This window comes from Hippopotamus amphibius, chromosome 9 (genome assembly GCF_030028045.1).
Source record: "Hippopotamus amphibius kiboko isolate mHipAmp2 chromosome 9, mHipAmp2.hap2, whole genome shotgun sequence".
Taxonomy (NCBI): Eukaryota; Metazoa; Chordata; class Mammalia; order Artiodactyla; family Hippopotamidae; genus Hippopotamus; species Hippopotamus amphibius.
This window is the reverse complement of record NC_080194.1, coordinates 100,946,905-100,970,748: the sequence shown is the minus strand read 5'-3', so window position 1 is coordinate 100,970,748 and position 23,844 is coordinate 100,946,905. Positions and strand designations below refer to the sequence as shown.

At 36.2% G+C, this 23,844-nt stretch overlaps 1 protein-coding gene across 2 annotated transcripts in view; it reads left to right on the top strand.

The window, feature by feature from the left end:
- The window catches only part of DDX10 (DEAD-box helicase 10), a 274,783-nt gene that overhangs the window by 167,846 nt on the left and 83,093 nt on the right, over positions 1 to 23,844 (top strand). For both annotated transcript variants that reach the window (XM_057750938.1, XM_057750939.1), the window contains exons 15-16: positions 504 to 665; positions 18,777 to 18,833. In XM_057750938.1, coding sequence (XP_057606921.1) covers positions 504 to 665; positions 18,777 to 18,833 — 219 coding nt within the window. The remainder of the gene's footprint in view (positions 1 to 503; positions 666 to 18,776; positions 18,834 to 23,844) is intronic.

The following is a 23,844-nucleotide window of genomic DNA, read 5'->3' as shown; positions in this document are numbered from 1 at the left end:
GATGTATGTGAAATAATGTATTGGATTCTGAGGATACATGAATAAGACATATGGCTGCCCTCAAGGTGATTAATGCTAGTAAGAAAAACAAGAAAGTAAAACAACCCAGCATGGTGAAAGAGGTGGCAGAGGAGGTACAGCAAGAAGTGTACACCCATGGCAGTGGTGGGGCTGCATTCTGGTCAGCCTGACTACTGCCCTTTTCAGGCCACGTGGAGCTGAGCTGGTGGAGTATAGCATATGAAGAACACTGAAGTGATGTTGAAGCAACTACCATCTCCTCAAATTATTTAATGAAAATTTCCTTTAATCCTGCTCTCATTGAGTTATGGCAGCATTACTTTATCCTGATTGGGACAGTCTTTTCTGTGACTTGCTCACTTGTATTGTAAAACTTGTTAGAAAGTTTAAGAAATACAGGTTGTATCATTTTACAAAGGAAAGTGGTATTCTGTTAATGTTCCTTGTCTCCTGCCCTGTACTCACCTTTTTCCTCTCTGCAGTTGGTTCAGCAGTGGCCACAAGTGCAGAAATCTCTCTCCAAGGATGCTGAGGAAGAGGACGATGCTGGTGGTATCAACTTAGATAAAGCCAAGGAGAGGCTTCAGGAAGAGGACAGATTTGACAAAGAAGAATACAGGAAGAAAATCAAGGCAAAACACCGGGTAAGCCTTCCATCTTAAATTAATACTGAGTGAAACTTAACGTGCCCTAAATGTATGTAAATATGCATTAGGTATTCTTTAGTAACTGAGTTACTTTCTTTGTTGTTTTCTTTAACACTTATTTTTTGGTGACTATTTTGTTGTTTTATCTAGTCTTTCTTTTTCCTTCTGCTGGTGGAGTCTTTGTATATTAACTGGTTTCTGAGAATGTCACCTAAATCTGCTTTTGGTTGAGGTGACCCAAATTATAGTGATTCTTTTTTTTTCAAATAAAGTTTTAATTTGGAGATAATTGTAGTTGCACATGTAGTTGTTAGAGGTAGTACAGAGAGAGCCTGTGTTCTCCATTTCTGTAACCTTGTCATTTCAGGAATGTTATATAAATGAAACTATGTAGTATGTAGCCTAATTTTAGAATTGGGTTTTCTCACTCAGAGTGAATCTGTAGATTCATTTAAGTTGGTCTGTGTGCAACACCCCATTTTTGCTGTTACTGAGTAGTATTTCATGGTATGGATGAAGCACAGTTTTTTACACATTTCAGCTATTTGAGCAGTGTTAGTGTTTCCAGTTTCAACTTCCCATAAGTGATTACTTGGTAACAGGTATTAGAATAAATTTACTTTATTAAGAAAAAAAATAAGGAAGCCTCGTGAGAGGGAGTTCTTCTATATAGGCATATGCCCTATTGGCCTTAAACTTGGCAGTTTTCTGTTATCCTTGAAACAGAAAGGGTTATTCCATTCTGGTCACTTGTGATATTAACTGTCCTTTCACATTACTTAAAAGTGGACATTCCACTAGATAAATGAATCAATTAATGAACTAAAACAGATTTATGTTACTTAAGAGGTTTCTGCAGCATGTCCTTGAGACAGTGAATGATCTCAGGATAACACAGTCTCATATGCAAGAATCACAGCTGTAATACTGGGTTGGCCAAAAAAGTTCATTCTTGTTTTTCTGTAAGATGTTACAGAACCTGAACGAACTTTTTTGGCCAACCCAATATTAAGTTCTATATTAAAAAATTTTTAAGCCTTTGGATGTGGACATTATTAATTGTATCCTGAGAAGGATTCTCATAGTTTTTGACTCCTGTTTGACCTTGTTACTATTTAATGACCCAGTAAACTTTTTTTTAATAGAGAGGCAATTCTCATTTCTTTAGGATTGGATACAGCTTCCCAGTAGCATTTAATGAATAAGAAAATGTAGATATTAAAGATAGCTTTCAAGGATGGACATGAATGGTGAGAAAAACATTCCAGAAACATGGAGAGCAAATGAACCTGGAATACACTGGTTACAGTTTTGGGTATTTATGTTGTTGAGGGAAGTAAGCATTTCCTGCATTGCTGCTTTTGGTATAGCGCTTTAAATGGAAGTTTGCTGTTAATAATAATGTGGCACCAAAATTTTCGTTGAGTGTCAGCAGCTTGTCATGTTTCCGCTTACAGTCTTCTTAGAGTATTTATCCAACGTAAGAACACTTTACCTTTATTTTTAAATTATAGCCAGAAGTAAAAAAAAATATGGAGAATTTACATAAGATAAAGCTCCCCCCACCCCACCCCCAGCTGCTTCCCATTTCTTATCTTCCCTTTCACCCCTTTTCCCAGTGTGTGGAAGTTACTGCTGTATCTAGGTTGTGGAATATTGTTTCTGAAACATTTAGGAACTTAATTTCAAATTGCCTGTTGTATATCTATTACACAGTGTTTGTGTGCTAGGCTCTGCCTTAGGCTATGAAGATGGAATATTTAAAATACATGGGTTCCTCTATCCTCAGGAAGATTATAATTAAATCATAGTTAACTATGGACATTGTCACTGCACAGAAGCTTTTTGTGCCCCAGTTTTTTTTACATTAAAATATTTGAAATGAATAATATCTTCACATTTTTCCAAAATCAAGATGATAAAAAAGTTGGGAAGTCTTGCTTCTGCCTGTACCTGTCAGTTTTATTCATACGTCCACCCCAGAGTTAACTTTTTATTAATTATTAATGTATGCTTATAGTTTCTTTATTCAAAGACTAGTAAATAGAAATGCATATTCTTATTTTCTCCCTTTGTTACATGAAAGGTAGTATACTGTAGATTGTTCTATACTTTTTCATTTTCACTTATTTTTGAGACTTTACCTAATTCATTTTCTTTTCTTTGCACCATTGTTAAAACACAGCATATGGTTTTAAAACTATCACTGCGATTGTCTCACAGCAAGGTTGAACAGAGCAGTTTGGGGCTGACACAATTGTGAGAGAGCAGTCACAAGAACTTTCCATGCTACTGGTTTTGAACCAGTTCTCTGTAACTAAAACAGAATAAGGTGTTTTTAAAAACAAGTCAAAGCTTGTTGTTTTATGTAAAATAAGTATATTCTGCACAAGGTGGCCCATGGCATACTCTATATTGGAAGCTGAAAATATTCTGTAGCCTAAAAAGAGCACAGAGAAGTAACCAAAATAGTCTTTTCTCTATTCAACTTTAATGTAAATGCTACTTGGCACAAACATGATTCGTTTCTTGGTATTTTCATCAGTAAAATTATTATTTAAACACCTATATGTCTTTGTTTATTAAATTAGTGAAAATTTCATGTTTGTGAGCACTTAATATATTTATTGCGATAGCATACATAAAATACAATACAGGTGCTCAAGTCAGTTATTCACCACGCTGCCGTGGACTGCATTTCTACCTAGAAGACATATGGAATATCTTTTTAAAATGGCAGGTTTTAACATTTGGTATAATGTTTGGTGGCAAGAATGTAGCAAGTTGGAATACTTGCATTTGAGTCCTGAGTCTAGCATTACCTAGTCCATTTGGGGTCCCCAGTCACCAGTTTGGATTGCACTTTCCTATTCTGAAAAATGAGGGAGTGAGAATGGGGCTTAATACCAAGAGATCGGAGAGAGCCTCTGGCTCTGTGTGTATAGGTAAGATGTGAGAATAAAATGATCCTTTCCTTTTTGAAAAATGGAATTTTAATTTGTCATCTTTCCCTGCTGACCAGTTGAGTTCCCTGCTTGATGATAAGGCTTCCTTCTTGTTCACTTATTTTTCCAATGGTTACTAAAATTTTACTTTAAAAAGTAAAGATTATTAATCCTGCACAGTTTATTTTATTTTAATTGCATTAGCTGAACACATTATTGGTTTTGAAATCATATTTTTTTCTTAACACAAAATTATAAATGAGGAATGTGCCTGAAAGACTTTTACATATGAAAAGAAAACTCCATAAAATCCATAATGTAATTCTGTATTTGATACATATTGTGATACATATTATATTTTTAAAAATATGTATCGATTTTAGAAGTTTTTATGAGCTTAAAATATTTCATAATTATATTTTTGGTTTAAGAGGATAAGATAGTTAATATATAAATGAATTTAGTGTTAATGATTCTGTTTGAGAGTTGTTGTTTGTTCCTGCTATTTAAAATTAATGGCCTCACACCATAGCTTTGAATATGCACTCAGCCTTTGTATTGTAGGTCTTGGCTGTTCATTTATTCCTAACTGTTTTTCCTCCATGCTTTTACTGCTGTCCTTGACTTATTTTTTCATCTGCCAAATTCTGAAAGCTCTGTAGTTTCTACTATGACTCAAGTAAATGTCTTTATCCTAAAGATTTAGAAACTGAACTACAGAATTTTAACTAGTTTACAGCAAAAAAAAAAAAACAAAAACAAAAAGGGGAAAAAGTACAGTTACTACAGTTTATGGCATCACTGGGTGTGGAATTAAGCTGCCTGCTTGCTGGAACTCGGCCACTCACTCTGGGGGCTTCAGGAGCTGTTGGATAACTGCTTTGTGTCACCCAGTCAGTAGCTTTGTTTCTCTTCATGAGTCTTCATTGTAGCCATTAAATATCTTCCGCTTTCCCTGGCAATTTATACGTAACTATGCTTAATTAGGCTTGTTACTGTTTTCTTTGTTAAACCTCTTGAAACTGTTTATCAGAAGTAAAATTATAGCAAAAGCCATAATTTTACATATAAAACCATTAGTAAATTACTAAGTTGTAAAGGCAAAAGTACTGCTTTTGCACAGAAGCAATGTGTTTCTGATAATTCAGTCAAAACTGTGAAAGATGGGCCATGGATCATATCATTGAAAGGTTTTCACTTAAACGGAATGAAAATCTGCTCTGTGGTGTGTGTCATCATTCTGAGCTCTGAAAGATAGCTTGTGTTCAGTGTGATAATATCTGCTGTGGCAGCTGAGCATGGAGGGGAGCAGTTCATTATGATGTTCTCTTTCACGTCTTTGAAATTTGCTTTGCTTTATCCATTTTGGATCGTGTATTTAGGCGACACGTCAGAATGTGGCTCTGGACTGTTTGCAGAGATTCTCTGGGCTCTACTTAACTACTAGCATGAATATTAGAAAGTTAAGAAAGAATTAAAGGGACTTTTTAGAAAATCTGTTTTGTTTTGATGTTTATACAGAATTGAGTTGGCAAGTATCTTAAACATAAATTTGTTATGATAGTCAAGAAGGAGGGAAGCTGTAATCAGGCATCTTAGGAATACTGATAACAAGAACATTAACAAGGACAGTAACAAGTAGCAACTAGTTTACTGGGCCCTGCACTAAGCATGTTTTATGTATCGTATTATATGCTAACAATTAACTTCTGATGAGTTAGACTCATTTTACAGATGATGAAACTAAGACTTATAAGGGTCATGTAATTTGTCCAAGGCCCCACAGCTTACAAAAGCTTACAGATAGTAGCCCTGAGACTCTTACCAAGCTCTTTGTTTCTCTACACACTGGTTTTAACTATGCAGCTGCTTCCTGTCTCATACCAATAGGCATTCTCTTGCAACGGGGTAACTCTGAAGCAATGAATCAAAAGGTAGAGAATGACAACAGGAGAGGATAATTTTGAACAAGGAATGACAAACAATAGAAATTGTTCATGTTTCCAGAGCAAGGTCTCAAATAAATTTAGAATAAAATAAGCATTGTGGTTAGTAGTTTAGTTTAAGACCACAAACTGACATTACCTTTCCCTGAATGTTCATTGCATAACTATATAGTTGCTATTACCATAACCCATTTTTAAGTAGGTATGGCCATGTAAGCATCTAAGGCATTGTCAGAGACTGGTCTAGCTCATATGATCTTATGAAATTTTGCTAATGTCAGAAATGTCATCATAGGGAGACATGCATCTAGTACTTGTCTTTTTTTTTTTTTTTAAACTGGTCAGTCTTTTAATATATTTATTTATTGGCTGCTTTGGGTCTTCATGCTGCATGTGGGCTTTCTCTAGCTGTGGCAAGTGGGGGCTACTCTTTGCTGTGGTGTGCAGGCTTCTCATTGTGGTGGCTTCTCTTGTTGTGGAGCATGGACTCTAGGTGCGTGGGCTTCAGTAGTTGCAGCACATGGGCTCAGTAGTTGTGGCACATGGGCTTAGTTGCTCTGCGGCATGTGGAATCTTCCCAGACTAGGCATTGAACTCGTGTTGCCTGCATGGGCAGGCAGATTCTTAACCATGTGCCGCCTGGAAAGTCCCTCCATACTTAATCCTAAAATTGACTTTATGAATAAAGCTTCTTCATAGGAGAGTAAGGGAGATTTTCTTCTTCTACAACCATACTCCTGCATCCCCTTCCTACTACCATCACAGCCAGGTTTATTATAAAAAAGGAACCAGCCTGTTACTACAGAACCTTTGCCTAGTCCAGGAAGCGCAGAGAATCCCATATAGGATTAACCCTAGGAGAAACACACCAAGACACATATTAATCAAACTAAGAAAAATTAAATTCAAAGAAAAATACTAAAAGTAGTAAGGGAATAGCAAAAAATAACATACAAAGGAATCCCCATAAAATTATCAGCTGATTTTTCAGCAGAAACTCTGAAGCCCAGAAGGGAGTGGCACGATATATATAAAGTGATGAAAGAGAAAAATCTACAGCCAAGGATACTCTACCCAGCAAGGATCTCATTCAGATTTGATGGACGAAATCAAAAGCTTTGCAGACAAGGAAAAGCTAGGAGACTTCAGCACCACAAAACCAGCTTTAAAACAAATGCTAAAGAAACTTCTCTAGACAGGAGGCACAAGAGAAGAAAAAGACCCACAAAAACAAACCCAAAACAATTAATAAAATGGTAATAGGAACATACATATTGATAATAACCTTGAATGTAAATGGATTAAATGCTCCAACCAAAAGACACAAACTGGCTGAATGGATACAAAAACAAGACCCATATATATGCTGTCTACAAGAGACCCACTTCAGACCTAGGGCCACATACAGACTGAAAGTGAGGGGATGGAAAAAGATATTCCATGCAATTGGAAATCAAAAGAAAGCTGGAGTAGCAATACTCATATCAGATAAAATAGACTTTAAAATAAAGACTTATAAGAGATAGGGAAGGACACTACATAAAGATCAAGGGATCCATCCAAGAAGAAGATATAATTATAAATATATATGCACCCAACATAGGAGCACCTCAATACATAAGGCAAATGCTGACAACCATAAAAGGGAAAATCAACAGTAACACAATAATAGTGGAGGACTTTTAACACCCCACTTACACCAATAGAGAAATGATCCAAACAGAAAATTAATAAGGAAACACAAGCTTTAAATGACACAATAGACCAGTTAAGATTTAATTGATTTTTGTAGGACATTACATATGAAAGTGGCAGAGTACACTTCTCAAGTGCACACGGAACATTCTCCAGGATAGATCACATCTTGGATCACAAATCAAGCCTTGGAAAATTTAAGAAAATTGAAATTGTATCAAGCATCTTTTCTGACCACAACTCTATGTTAGAACTCAATTACAGGAAAAAACAAAAAGCAAACAAACAAAAAAAACTGATGAAAAACACAAATATATGGAGGCTAAACAGTGAGCTACTGAATAACCAAGAGATCACTGAAGAAATCAAAGAAGTAATTTAAAAATACATAGAAACAAATGACAACGAAAACACGACAACCCAAAACCTATGGGATGTAGCAAAAGCAGTTTTAAGAGGGAGGTTTATAGCAATTCAATCTCACTTCAAGAAACAAGAAAAATCTCAAATAAACAATCTAACCCTACATCTAAAGCAACTAGAGAAAGAAGAACAAAGAAAACCCAAAGTCAGTAGAAGAAAAGACAGAAAGATCAGATCAGAAGTAAATGAAATAGAAACAAAGAGAACAATAGCAAAGATCAATAAAACTAAAAGTTGGTTCTTTGAAAAGATAAACAAAATTGATAAACTTCAGCCAGACTCACTGAGGAAAAAAAGGGAGAGGATGCAAATCAATAAAATTGGAAATGAAAAAGAAGAATCACAACTGATACCACAGAAATACAAAGGATTATAAGAGACAACTACAAGCAACTATATGCGAGTAAAATGGACAACCTTGAAGAAATGGACAAATTCTTAGAAAGCTATAATTTTCCAAGACTGAACCAGGACGAATTAGAAAATATGAACAAACCTATCACAAGTAATGAAATGGAAACTGTATTTAAAAATCTTCCAACAAACAAAAGTCCAGGACCCGATGGCTTCACAGGCAAATTCTGTCTTTTAGAGAAGAGCTAACACCTATCTTTTTAGAGAAGAGCTAACACCTATCTTTTAAGAGAAGAGCTAACACCTATCCTTCTCAAACTCTTCCAAAAAATTACAGAGAGAACACTCCCAAATTCGTTCTACAAGGGCATATCACCTTGATACCAAAACCAGACAAAGATAACACAAAAATAAAATTACAGACCAATATCACTGATGAACATAGATGCAAAAATCCTCAACAAAATAAACGCAAACGGAATTCAACACATTAAAAGGATCATACACCATGATCAAGTGGGCTTTATCCCAGGAATGCAAGGATTCTTCACTATATGCAAATCAATCAATGTGATACATCATATTAACAGAGTTCAGAATAAAAACCAAATGATCATCTCAATAGATGCAGAAAAAGCTTTTGACAAAATCCAACATCCATTTATGATAAAAACTCTCCAGAAAATGGGCATAGAGGGAACCCACCTCAACATAATAAAGGCCATACATGACAAACCCACAGCCAACATCATCATCAATGGTGAAAAACTGAAAGCATTTCCTCTAAGATCAGAAACAAGACAAGGGTGCCCACTCTCACCACTCTTATTCAACATTGTTTTGGAAGGCCTAGCCACAGCAATCAGAGAAGAAAATGAAATAAAAGGAATCCAAATTGGAGAAGAAGTAAAACTGTCAGTGTTTGCAGATGACATGATACTATAGGTAGAAAATCCTAAAGATGCCATCAGAAAACTACTAGAACTAATCAAGGAATTTGGTAAAGTTGCAGGATACAAAAATAATGCACAGAAATCTCTTGAATTCCTATACACTAACAACGAAAGAGCAGAAAGAGAAATTAAGGAAACACTCCCATTTACCATCGCAACAAAAAGAATAAAATATGTAGGAATATACCTGCCTAAGGAGGCAAAAGACCTGTATGCAGAAAACTATAAGACACTGATGAAAGAAATCAAAGACAATACAGATGGAGCGACATAACATGTTCTTTGATTGGAAGAATCAACATTGTGAAAATGAGTGTACTACCCAAAGCAATTTACAGATTGAACACAATCCCTGTCAAGTTACCAATGGGACTTTTCACAGAATTAGAACAAAAATTTTACAGTTTATGTGGAAACGCAAAAGACCCCAAATAGCCAAAGCAATCTTGAGAAAGAAAAACGAAACTGGAGGAATCAGGCTCCCTGACTTCAGACTATGCTACAAAGCTATAGTGATCAAGGCAGTATGGTACTGGCATAAAAACAGAAATATAGATCAATGGTACAGGATAGAAAGCCCAGAGATAAACTCACGTACATAGGGTCACCTAATTTATGACAGAGGAGGCAAGAACGTACAGTGGAGCAAAGACAGCCTCTTCAAAAAGTGATGCTAGGAAAACTGGACAGCTACATGTAAAAGAATGAAATTAGAACACTCCCTAACACCATACACAAAAATAAACTCAAAATGGATTAAAGACCTAAGTGAAAGACTGGACATTATAAAACTCTTAGAAGTAAACATAGGAAACACCTTCTTTGACACAGACCACAGCAATATCTTATTTGACCTACCCCCTACAGTAATGAAAATAGAAACAAAAATAAACAAATGGGACCTAATCAATCTTAAAAGCTTTTGCACAGCAAAGGAAACCATAAACAAGATGAAAAGACAACCCTCAGAATGGGAGAAGATATTTGCGAACGGAGAAATGGACAAAGGATTAATCTCCAAAATATACAAACAGCTTATGCAGCTCAATATCAAAAAAAACCCAACCCAATTAAAAAATAGGAGAGACATAAATAGACATTTCACCAAAAAAGACATAGAGATGGCCAACAAACTCATGAAAACATCACTAATTATTAGAGAAATGCAGATCAAAACTACAATGAGGTATCACTTCATACCAGTCAGAATGATCATCATCAAATATCTACAGACAGTAAATGCTGGAGAGGGTATGGTGAAAAGGGAACCCTCCTGCACTCTTGGTGGGTATGGAAATTGATACAGCTACTTTGGAGAACAGTTTGGAGGTTCCCTAAAAAATTAAAAACAGAACTACCATATGAACCAGCAATCCCACTACTGGGCATATACCCTGAGAACACTATAATTCAAAAAGATACATGTACCACAATGTTCATTTCATCACTATTTACAGTACCAGGACATGGAATCAACCTAAATGTTCAGTGGCAGATGAGTGGATAAAGAAGATGTGGCACATATATACAATGGAATATTACTCAGCCATGAAAATGAATGAAGTTGAGTTATTTGTAGTGAGGTGGATGGACCTAGAGTCTGTCATACAGAGTGAAGTAAGCCAGAAGGAGAAAAATAAATACTGTATGCTAACGCATATATATGGAATCTAAAAAAATGGTACTGATGAACCTAGTGGCAGAGCAAGAATAAAGATGCAGATGTAGAGAACGGACTTGAGGGCACAGCAGTGGAAGGGAAAGGGAGGCTGGGACATAGTGAGAGAGTAGCATTGACACATATACACTACCAAATGTGAAATAGATGGCTGGTGGGAAGCTGCTGCAGAGCACAGGGAGATCAGCCTGGTGCTTTATCACAACCTAGAGAGGTGTGATAGTGAGGGTGGGAGGGAGGCTCAGAAAGAAGGGAATATGGGGATACATGGAGCTGATTCACTTTGTTGTACAGCAGAAACTCATACTACATTGTAAAGCAATTATACTCCAAGAAAGATGTATTAAAAAAAAAGAAGAAACTTTGCCTATAATTTAGAGATGTCTACCTGGGAAGTCTCTTCTTCTTATTCTCATGAGTATATAGCTTCTTTTAATATTCAGTCCAACATCTGGGTACTTGGGCCCTTTTTCATATCCTGCATCCAAAATGAGATAAATACTCAATTATAGAGGTCTTATCAACTTTGTAGCAAGTCTTTGACCTGTTTATTCTCTCTATTTTTATTAAGTTCTTTGTTTTGTGGATTTTTTTTTTTAAACACCATTTGGTGCTTTTAGAGGTGGGGCGATTGTTAGACTGATGGTCAGTAGCTGGAGTGCTTGAGGAGCAGGGACAGAGTTTGGTGCTATGAAATTCAGGGATCTAACAAGATTAGGTCGTAGACTATAAAGACGAGGGGAAGCTTGGCTGTGTCTATTTTGCCCATCCCTGTAAACCCAGAGCCCACCATGGGGCCTGGAACAAAGTAGCTCAGCAAACATTTGAAGGAATTGATTAGTGAATCAGTGTTCCTATGTAAATTTGTTTTTCTACGTGTCTTCATATCCTTATTGTAGTTGTTATAGGTTTACATATGGAAGACCAATTTTTATGTTTTTCAGATGAAACTATAGGTAACAGATCAGAGAACCTTGTTGTGTTCTTATTTCCCAGGAGGGATTTGGGCTTACTGGGATTTTGTTCCTGGAGGGCAGGGGCTATTTTCAGGGCCAAAAATCCTCGTAATCATTCTTCTTTTTCTTTTTTAAGAACTTTTATTGAGATACAGTTAACAGACAATAAATAGCATATATTTAGAGTGTACAATTTGGTATCCCAATCTCCCAATTCATTCCCCCCCCCCAACCCTCCCTTGCTTTCCCCACTTGCTGCCCATATGTTTGTTTTCTACATCTGTGTCTCTATTTCTGCCTTGCAAACTGGTTGATTTGTACCATTTTTCTATAGTCCACATATATGTGTTAATATACGATATGTGGTTTTCTCTTTGACTCATTTCACTCTGTATGACACTCTCTAGGTCCATCCATGTCTCTACAAATGTCCCAGTTTGTCTACTAACTTTGGGTTTTGTTTGCTCTTCTTTCTCTAGTTTCTTTAGGTGTAAGTTTAGATTGTTTATTTGGGATTTTTCTTGTTTCTTGAGGTAGGATTGTATTGCTATAAACTTCCCTCTTAGAACTGCCTTTGCTGCATCCCATAGGTTTTGGATCATTATGTTTTCATTGTCATTTGTCTCTAGGAATTTTTTGATTTCCTCTTTGATTTCTTCAGTGATCTCTTGGTTACTTAGTAGTGTATTGTTTAGCCTCCATGTGTTTGTGTTTTTTACAGTTTTTTTCCAGTAATTGATTTCTAATCTCATAGCATTGTGGTCAGAAAAGATGCTTGATACGATTTCAATTTTGTTGAATTTACCAAGGCTTGATTTATGACCCAAAATGTGATCTAACCTGGAGAATGTTCCATGTGCACTTGAGAAGAATGTGTAATCTGCTGTTTTTGGATGTAATGTCCTATAGATATCTATTAAATCCAGCTGATTTCTTGTGTCATTTAAAGCTTGTGTTTCCTTATTAATTTTCTGTGTGGATGATCTGTCCATTGGTGTAAGTGGGGTGTTAAAGTCCCCCATTTTTATTGTGTTCCTGTCAGTTTCCTCTTTCATAGTTGTTAGCATTTGCCTTATGTATTGAGGTGCTCCTATGTTGAGTGCATATATGTTTATAATTGTTATCTCCTCTTCTTGGATTGATCCCTTGATCTTTATGTAATGTCCTTTCTTGTCTCTTGTAACATTTTTTATTTTAAAGTCTATTTTATCTGATATGAGTATCGCTATTCCAGCTTTCTTTTGGTTTCCATTTGCATGGAATATCTTTTTCCATCCCCTCACTTTCAGTCTGTATGTGTCCCTAGGTCTGAAGTGGGTCTCTTTGAGACAGCCTATATATGGGTCTTGTTTTTGTATCCATTCAGCCAGTGTGTGTCTTTTGGTTGGTGCATTTAGTCCATTTACATTCAAAGTGATTATCAATATGTATGTTCCTATTATCATTTTCTTAATTGTTTTGTTTATGTTTTTATAGGTCCTTTTCTTCTCTTATGTTTCCCGCTTAGGGAAGTTCCTGTAGCATTTGTTGTAGGGCTGGTTTGGTGGTGCTGAATTCTCTTAGCTGTTGCTTATCTGTAAAGCTTTTGATTTCTCCCTCAAATCTGAATGAGATCCTTGCCGGGTAGAGTATTCTTGGTTGTAGGTTCTTCCCTTTCATCACTTTAAATATATCATGCCATTCCCTTCTGGCTTGCAGAGTTTCTGCTGAGAAATCGGCTGTTACCCTTATGGGAGTTCCCTTGTATGTTATTTGTTGTTTTTCCCTTGTTGCTTTTAATAACTTTTGTCTTTAATTTTTGTCAGTTTGACTACTATATGTCTTGGTGTGTTTCTCCTTGGGTTTATCCTGCCTGGGACTCTCTGCACTTCCTGGACTTGGGTAGCTATTTCCTTTCCCATATTAGGGAAGTTTTCAACTATACTCTCTTCCAATATTTTCTTGGGTCCTTTCTCTCTCTCTTCTCCTTCCTGAACCCATATAATGCGAATGTTGGTGCATTTAACATTGTCCCAGAGGTCTATTAGACTGTCTTCAGTTCTTCTCATTCTTTTTTCTTTATTCTTTTCCACATCAGTGATTATCACCATTCTGTCTTCCAGCTCACTTATTCGTCCTTCTGCCTCAGTTAATCTGCTATTGGTTCCTTCTAGTGTATTTTTCATTTCAGTTATTGTGTTGCATATCTCTGTTTGTTTGCTCTTTAATTCTTCTAGGTACTGGTAAACTTTTCGATCTTTGCATCCAATCTTTTTTCAAAGTCCTGGATCATCTTCACCATCATTATTCTGAATTCTTTTTCTGGAAGGGTGCCTATCTCCTCTTCCTTTAGTTGTTTTTCTGGGGTTTTATCCTGTCCTTTCATCTGGTACAAAGTCCTCTGCTTTTTCATTTTCTCTGTCTTTCTGTGGCTGTGGTTTTCAATTCCACAAGACGAAATACTGTTGATACTGTTTGATACTGCTGTCTGCCTTCTTGTGGAGGAAGCCATCTAGGAGGCTTGTGCATGCTTCCTGATGGGAGGGACTGTTGATGGGTAGGGCTGGGTGGGCAGAGCTCAGTTAAACTTTAATCTGCTTGTCTGCCAACGTGTGGGGCTGTGTTCCCACCCTGTTGATCATTTGGCCTGAGGCCACCTAGCCCTGGAGCTCGCAGACTCTTTGGTGGGGCTAATGGAGGACTCTGGGAGGGCTCATGCCGATGAGCACTTCCCAGAACCCCTGCCACCAGTGCCTCCATCTCCTTGGCGAGCCACAGCTGGCCCCCACCTCCACAGGCAACCCCCCAACACCAGCAGGTAGGTCTGGTTCAGTCTCCTGTGGGGTCACTGCTCCTTCCCCCTGGGTCCTGGTGAGCACACTTTTTGTGTGCCCTCCAAGAGTGGAGTCTCTGTTTCCCCTAGTCCTGTGAAGGTCCTGCAATCAAATCCCACTTGCTTTCAAAACCTGATTCTCTGGGGATTACTCCTCCTGTTGCTGGACTCCCAGGTTCGGAAGCCTGACGTGGGGCTCAGAACCCTCACTTTAGTGGGTGAACTTCTGCATTATAACTCTTTTCCAGTTTGTGAGTCACCCACCCAGCATTTATGGGATTTGATTTTTTTTTTTCAATTTTTTTATTTATTTATGTTATTGGCCATGCTGGGTCTTTTTTTTGCTGTGTGCGGGCTTTCTTTTTAATCGCGGTGAGTGGGGGCTACTCTTCGTTGTGGTGCGCAGGCTCCTCATTGCCATGGCTTCTCTTGTTGCAGAGCGCGGGCTCTAGGCGTGTGGGCTTTAGTACTTGCAGCACATGGGCTCAATAGTTGTGGCTCACTGGCTGTAAAGTTCAGGCTCAGTAGTTGTGGCACACAGTCTTAGTTGCTCCACAGGTTATGGGATATTCCTGGGGCAGGGATCGAACCCATGTCCCCTGTATTGGCAGGCGGATTCTGAACCACTGCACCACCTAGGAAGCCTCTATGGGATTTGATTTTAATGGGATTGCGCCCCTCCAACCATCTCATTGTGGCTTCTCCTTTGTCTCTGGATGTGGGGTGTCTTTTTTGGTGAGTTCCAGTGTCTTTCTGTCGATGATTGTTCAGCAGTTAGTTGTAATACTGGTGCTGTTGCAAGAGGGAGTGAGCGCACGTCCTCCTATTCCTCCATCTTGATCCTATCCTCCTTGTAATCATTCTTTTACTTACTTTTGTTGATACAATTTTCTTCCCTGAAAAAGAAGTTCCTGTAATATTGTGATGAGGATTGATGTTCCCTCCTTCTTTATGTGACAGCTGGGAACTCCACTCCTTACCAAACTGACACAGTTGCCTGAGACTGATTCAGATAGGTTACCTGCTTCCACCACCTCCTGAAAGACATGGGTTTCCAAATCTACAGATTTCCAAGCACCATGGAATGAAAATGGTTTAAATACATAATCCTGCCTGCTGTTGAAATTCATATTTCATGCTACATTCTTTTCTGGAAGCTAAGGACCTGTAGTGTGTGAGCAGCCAAAAGACATATAGTAATGTCTATAAAGGAGTATTTTATACCTTGAAATGTATTTTTCTGTTTTCTTGTCTCTTGTGAATTTGATTTTTATTATTGAATTTCATGATCTTCTTATACTTAATCATTTGTAGAATGGCAAAACTAAAGATAAAATTGTGCCTTCTTTTTGTTGGCATAAAATACCTTTTGGTACCAATCCTAAAAAGTGAAATAGGAGAAGAAAGGATTTAAAGTATTTAAACTACATAAAATTAAGTGACGTGGGGGCATTGAAGAGCCTCAGTTAACTGAATCTAATAAAATTCAATTATATTTTTCCGCTAGTCATTGTAATCCAGCCTTTTATTTTTGTGTCTTGTCATTTATAGCATCTATGATTCATATACTCTTCTTTTAAAAAAAGAACTTCTTTCCTGCCTTAGCAAAGAAAAAATTGTACTTTCTTCCCTATATCCATTTCCCAAATTTTGCATTACCATAATTCTTCTTCCTATTCTCTGCTGTTTAGAGACTAATGTTTATTTTTGCCTCTTCAGATAGAGTGTTAATACATCTTTTTAAGATAAGAAAGAGAAGTTTTCTAATTTTCTTTTTGTTTCACCCAGTATTGAAAGTTTGTTCTTTTTTTATGCTTCATTTTCCTGTCCTGGTCATGTTCATTTCATATGTCAAAGATTTCGAATATCCCTGATGCATCTGAGACTTGTAGCAGAAATCTTAGGAGGGAAAATTATTCTACTTGCATGCACATGTGAACTCTGATAGCCAATTTAAATTTTGAAATTTAAACTGTTCTTCATTGACTATAATAAATTAATACCGGAGTTCAGTGGTAGTGGAAATTTATTAATATGTTTTTTCCTGCTATGATTAAAGTGGCTAGATGAAAAGCCCCATAAGAGAGATTGTGTTTACTTGTTTAGAGGGATGTGAACATATCGAAGTTATTCTTTGGAACTTTGAAGTGAAACTTTTGAATTTTCAGATACTCTTGTGTGTTGGGAGAAGGCCAATTACTGAATAATTACAACAACAATTTGTGTGACAGTTAAATGTGGTTAATTAATTATTAATTATTTATAATGTTACTATTAATAATATTAAAACATAAATAAAATAATTTAATATTATTAATATTAAAATTATTTTTTTCTGCACAGGAAACAGGCAAAAATCTATTAAATAATGTACATAAAATGCTATCAGGAAAAAATGCTCTCAGGATGAAAGACCCATATGGTAGCAGAGCATTATTAATAATAAAAGGAAATGCAACATTTGGGTAAAACATGCTGTTAAGATAAAAACTATATCTAGCAAAGCTGAGTAAGCTTTCTAATGAGGAGAGAAGAGGTATAGGCGTGTGCTGGAGCCACGAATAACCCATGAGAAAACCGATTCACGTGTAGTGTCTCAGTAACTATTGCATTCAGTGCTGCTTGGTAAAATAATGCTAGGTTTTAGTTTTTTTCTATTAAGGTCACACCTGTTATATTCTCCAAATCCTGACTTTTAAATTTTTTTAGAATGTATCCGAAAAAAGCATTAGACTTGGCACATGGAGACCCATGTTTAAGATCAGTCTTTCACTTACTAAGCTCTTTGACAACGAAAAAATCACATTCTTAGTTTTGATTTCTTCATCTTTCCTTTTTCCCTGACTGTGATCTTGGAACTTACAAATAATCTTTAGAATGTTTCTCTGTATAATTGCATATTGATTAAGTTTTACCTAGCCTTTTAGTTGTATGTTTTATTTGGAAGTCAGAGCAATACCTATTTTCTCCAAAACTAGTGTAGAAAAAGACTAATAATCACAGAAAAGAATAATTTAACATGATGCATTATTTAGTGTTATGACACAGGAACAGTTGCCATTTGAATTTGAATTTTTGTTAGTTTCACTTAGAATTTATCTTTCCTGCTGTGCAATCTAAAGCTATAAAAACTGAACCTTTAAGTTCTCTGGACTCCCCTCCTCTTTGTATTACTTAGTATTTAACCCCTTTTGAAACTTTTAACACTTAAACGTGCTTACTTTATTACAAAGGAATCTGTAAACCTAGATAGGGTGTATAGTATGGATTGTATCAATTTCCTGCCCTTTTCGGTGCTGTGAGCAACAGAGCAGCCTCAGGTCTGTCTCTGGAGTATGTGTTAGAATTGGTTCTTGAATCTGGAGAAAGCCATGTATGAAAGCATAGTGATAATTATAGATTGTCCAGACTGAAATAATTGTTAATTCTCACGTTAGTGGATATTAAGGTAAAAGAATCATGGTCACAGTTTTATATTACTTCATGAAAGAATTATTTGTGGTTTATTCACTTTTTACATTGATCTAGTAATTCATTAAATTTAAAATATATTTAAAATATGTTAGCTATGAATTTTGGATTGAGACTAGCCTTTATATTGTTTTACCATTTTATTTTTTGAAGAGGAAAAGAGGTGTTTTAATTAAAACAAAATTTTTTTCAACCTTAGCTTCATTTTGCTGTTTTGAATTATATTATTACACGTATTTATTTTTCTTATTTTGAAAACATTAGTGCTGCATTTTCTGCCTGTTTTATGATCATTGGAAAACTAATGGGGAAATTATAAAGCAATTCAATAAAATAAGGTGCTTATCAGAATCATCTTCAATTGTTTTTGTTTTGAGAAAAATATTGCCACTTTTCTAAGAACCCAAGGATGAGGATTTCATATCCTTTATAAATTCTGCTCTTAGAGGAAAAGGGAAATAGTCATTACTGCATTTATTCCTTTTTATTTTAATAGCCAACATTGTGAACCAGTCATATGTCAGACATTGTGCTAATAAGCATTTGTGTTATTTTATGTAATTCTTGTACTGATTTTATGAAATGTGTGCCTCTGTTATCTCCATGTTTAGATGAGAAAATGAGAGGTAGTGAATAAGTTTCCCAAAACTGCACAGCTTGTAAATGGTCTAACTGTAATTTGATTCCAGATCTGTTTGATGCATACTTAATGTTATGAAAATTTATGCCAATCCCATAGTAGGTACTTAGTAAATACCTGTTGAAAAGTGAATATGCCTAACCATTTGGCTTAAGAAAAATCGTTATGAACATATGGTCTGATTTACACCTACTGGACGAGTTTATATGTTGCTGATTTTCCCCCTCCTCCATAGGAGAAAAGACTGAAAGAAAGGGAAGCCAGAAGAGAGGCCAGTAAGAGACAAGCAAAGGTAAGGGTTTATATTGTAATAAGAAAAATGTTTGTAACATTGAATGGAATTTAAATACTCTTTTTTTCCAGATGCATTTTATATTTATTTATATATCATGACATTTGAATTGTATTTAAGTCCGTGTATGTGTGTCATTTGCTTTCTCATATTCATTTGTTTCCTCTGTGGCGCAGGATGAAAAATACATAAAATAATTTGTTTATTGGGCTTTGCCCTCCTTCCCTCACCATTATTCCAATGTGTTTTGTGTGTATTAAGTATAGGAGATGGTTGACTCTGTGGGCCAGGCCTGATAGAATTTTATACTATGTCACCTTCAGACTAGAGAGACAGCCTCTGTGAAGCCAACTTGATGATAGATAATGCTGAAAGTACTGGTTGCTTCAACTCCTAGAACCTAGGGGGAAGCGCTCTGTATCTCCCACCCTCACTATTTTCTGTAAGCAAACGTTTTCAGCAAGTGTAAATGTACAGTTCCTTTCAAATATATGTACAATTGTGAACACCATGTGCAGCTATAATATTTATCTGGTGTGTTTGACACCAGGGAAGGTTCAGCTTCCACATTCTGAGGACATTTAGTAGAAATGATTTCCTAGAACCAGGGCACAGAAACGTATGTCATTTCTCATGCTGTATCTCATTGAGCTATGCCTGACTAGCTGTGCTTTCTTCTTAGCAGTTAGCAGAGACCCGATTCCCTTGAGTAATCCCATAATGTTCTTTGTCATTTATTTCTATGCTGACCATAGCACTTAGAGAGCAAGTTAGAGATGATAACTCATGCTGTAGTTCTGAAGTGAGAAGCAATTACTCATCAGTGTGAGATGAAAAGACTGCTTATATTCAGTATTAAATATCACTTTGTCTTCAAAGGTGCCCGAAAACGAGGGTAGCCTGACTGCTAAATCAGGTGGTGGATTCTGCATTTGCTTTAAAATGCAGATGTAAACTGTCATGGCATAGAAATGAGATCTCAGGGACTGTAGTGGGAAAAATTTAAATTTAAGAAGAAAATCTTATATCTGAGGAAAGAATTTGATATTTATGAATATTGCATGTTCAGCATAAAAGTAAATCATTTTATTTTACTAAGAACCTCTCATTTCTTTCTGCACATGAAATTGTAAAATGAAAGACATCAGTACAATCTGGAGCCAAAAGAAAGCCCTGTTACTGTATTTCCTTTGTGTGTATTTGTGTGTATTAGTACATCTCGTTTATTTTTTATACTTGTTGATACGTGTGTTTCATCTTTTGTACTGGTTTAAGCTGTAAGAAAGAAATAGCTCTCACCCTTGAGCCTGCCTCTTGTGCCTCTTCTTCTATTTCCCTGTAAGTTGCTGTCCTTATATTTGGTTTTGAAACTGTGCCAACTGGGAATTGAAAGGCCATCAGAGTTAGGTTTTGCTGCTGAGGAAGACCTCTAAGGTGAACTCCTCAAGCCAGGCCATCCCTCCACTCCACATCCCTTCCATGTTTGTCATGTGTGTTTGTTTCCTGATGTCTAAGAAAGGAGGAGGACTTCCTTGTCAAGAGGTTGTCTCATTTCTGTATAAGTGTCAAGGACTGCTCTGGGAACACAGAAAAGAACATGGCTTTGCTGCTCAGCCAGGAGCTTTCAGTAGACAGGGACTGTGTTTTAGTATTGCTCTGAAGAGTTGAGTGGCCTCCATTTCACAGCCTTGTGTGAGTGCTCAGAGACGGCAGCCCTCTTTTTTTTTTTAATTAATTTTTATTGGAGTATAGTTGCTTTACAAGATTGTGTTAGTTTCTACTGTACAGCAAAATGAATCAGCTATACATATACATATATCCCCTCTTTTTTAGATTTCCTCTTATGAGTAATGTTAGCAGAGAGGTGAGAGGACAGGTTGTAGCCAGGACTCGGACATTCCTCAGGACACCAAGGACTGACAGCAGTGACAGGTTCAGGCTGACTCATGGAGGCCAAAGAATTAGCTTGGACTAACCTTTTTGTACCTAGCTTCTTTTCAAGTGAAGGTGACAGAGGATGGAGGCTCTTAACAGCTTTTCAGGTGCCTCTTTGGAAACAGACCCAGAAGATGTTGGAGGGACTCTGTAAAGAGGTGCTGGCCCAAAGTTCTGTGATGTCTAAGAAGAAATATATGAGAATAACTATCAGGTTTTCCAGTTGTTTGTGTGTGTGCATGTACATGCTTTATTTATTTATTTATTTTTTCCTGCTTTCACTACTTTTATTCAACAATGCACTGGAGGTTATAAACAGGCAATTAGACAAGAAAAATAATAAAGGGTATCTAGACTGGAAGGAATAAAACTATCTCTACCTGCAGACGATATTGTTTTGTATATAAAAAATCCTAAGACATCAACCAAAAACCACTAGAATGAATTAGTTCAGCAAGGTTGTAAGATACAAGGTCAACACACAAAACCCAATGGTATTTCTATGCATTATCAATGAATAAACTGAAATAGGAATTAAGAAAATAATTCCATTTAAAATAGCACCAAATTGTACACTCTAAATATATACAGTTTATTGTATGTTAACTGTATCTCAATAAAAGTTCTAAAAAAATAAAATAAAATAGCACTAAAAATAAGAAAAGTCTTAGGACTAAGTTTAACCCAAGAATGACAAAACTCCTATTCTGAGAATTGCAAAAAAAAAACTTACTGAAAAATCTTAATGTTTAAAGAGAAAGACATTCTATGTTTATGGACCAGAAGACTTAATATTGTTAAGGAGGAAATATTCCCCAAATCAACATACAGATGTAATGCTATTCTTAGCGATATCCAAGCTCCTTTTTTGCAAGAATTGACAAGTTGATTCTAAAATTTATATGAAAATGCGACGGACCCAGAACAGCCAAAACATTGTTGAAAAGGAAAAAGATTGGAAGACATACTTCCCAATTTTAAAACTACAGCAGTCAAGATAGTCTAAGCACTGGCACAAGGATAACATACAGATCAATGGACATAATTGAAAGTTCAGAACATATGTACATGCTTTAAATGATGGTTATGTCTCAGTTTTAGAGTAAACTTTGCCTTCTCTTTAATATGTTTAAACATAATCATTGTGTGACTTGAGGTTGTTTCCTTCTGAGGCCTTCTGGTCAGCTTCCATCCAGAGCAGCCTTCAGTCACTGAACCTATATCTAAAAGATACCTTAGTGGTGAAAGAAAGTGGTGTTTGTAGACTTACTATATCACTGGAGGTGTCCTACCCATTTATAGCTATTTCAAGAAATCAGTGCATAGAAACTGGAAGTGTGAGAAAGGGAGACTCACAAAACTGTTTTCTACCTTGTTTTGTGCTTCATTTAGCAAACATCATGTTATAGGAGGAGGAACATAGAAGACACAGAGTATTGCTTTAAAAATTGGAACAATGTGTTAGAATAAAAGTTGATGGAATTTTCTTTATTTCCCAGAAAAGAGAAGGTTTAATGATATTGTGAGTTTTCAATTTTATAAATGATGCTTCTCCATACGTAGTAAGTATTCTAAGAAAAATTGTTTTGAAGTTGGAGTGCAGTAAAATAAAATTGGAATGGACCTCTCAGAAAGCTGATACAGCTATTTGTTAAAAGATAGATCTAAGATCTGCCTAGAATGTGTTATGTGCAGTGTCAGGAGTTGGAGAGAAATATGAAGTTGAAACTCCTAAGAAAGTTTTCAGGGTACCCAAACGTCTAGTGATTTGAGGGAGAGAGGTCTTTAGGTATTAAGACTTTCTTTAGCAGAGAAATATTTGAACTGCTAAAGAATGTTTGACTTTTACTTTAGCTGTTATATATTCTTATACGTTAGAAATTTTAAACTGAGATCTGAAAAAGTAGTTGTAGCAATGATGAATAGACCACATTGCTTTTTCAGTTCAGGGAGGTTACATAATCCTAGAAATACAACTTTACCTCATTTTCCAGCTAGATTTCCTCAGGTCACTTTGATGGTCTCAAGTGCTTGTACCAGCCTCTGGTGGCTGGAAAGATTTTACAGAAATGTAAAGAAATAAAGTATGTGGTTGATGAAACTGAACACTGAGTATGAAGGAGCAAAGAGTAGGAAACAGCTCAGAGTCACTTAAACATCTGAAAGTTAAGCATTGCTTGGACTATACTGTAATTACAGGTGATGCTTATAGTTCTTATTTTTTAGGTGTGGGGGAAATTATATGAAAATAATTAAAATGATGTATGTTTTAAGGTTGTACATTTTGAGGTTAAGCCACTGTAAATTTTAATTTGATTTTCTCTTTTTATTTTTTAATTACTTTTTTTATTTTAGTGACTCTGGGGCACTTTGTTAATGTACTTAACGAACAGTAGTCTTAGGAAATAATTTCTTGGATACCTGAAGTGGTTTTGGTTAGTTCTTTCACGATAGGAGTAGAAGAAATTGTATACTTTTAGAACTTAAATATACCTGAGAGATGGTCTGGAGGTGTTTCCTAAAACTGGTTTAAAATATATATTTTTTTGGCTAGCAATAGTTTTATAAGGCAAAGCTAAATTTATTTATTTATTTAGATATTATGTTCTTTCAAAATCTTTTTGAACTTTTCCTGGTCTGTGAAATGTAAGAATGTGAAACATCCACTTATCTATTCCAGCAGTTTTAAATAGTACATTGAGTAGCCTAGGGGTTCTGCGGAGGTATACCCATCGCACCCCCCGTCCCCCCCAGGACACAGGAGCGTTATTTGGGCAGGACTCCAGGCTCCCATTTTGTCTTCAATCAGAGCAGCCCCATTTTCTTCTTTATGTATCCTGAAGCTTCCAGGGAAACTTTTGTTTGAAATAATGGTTCTACTTAAATATATACATCCATTCATACTTGTTATTTTTAAAGTACCCAAATAATTTAAAGCTAAAAGCTAGTAAATGGCTTAACATTGTCACTGGCTTCTCTGATGGCAGAACTCAGGCTCTCTGAGTCCTCATTTCCTGTTTTTCTTATTGTCCCATGCAGTTTCTGTATGTTACTTTTTACCTCTTTTGTTTTTGTT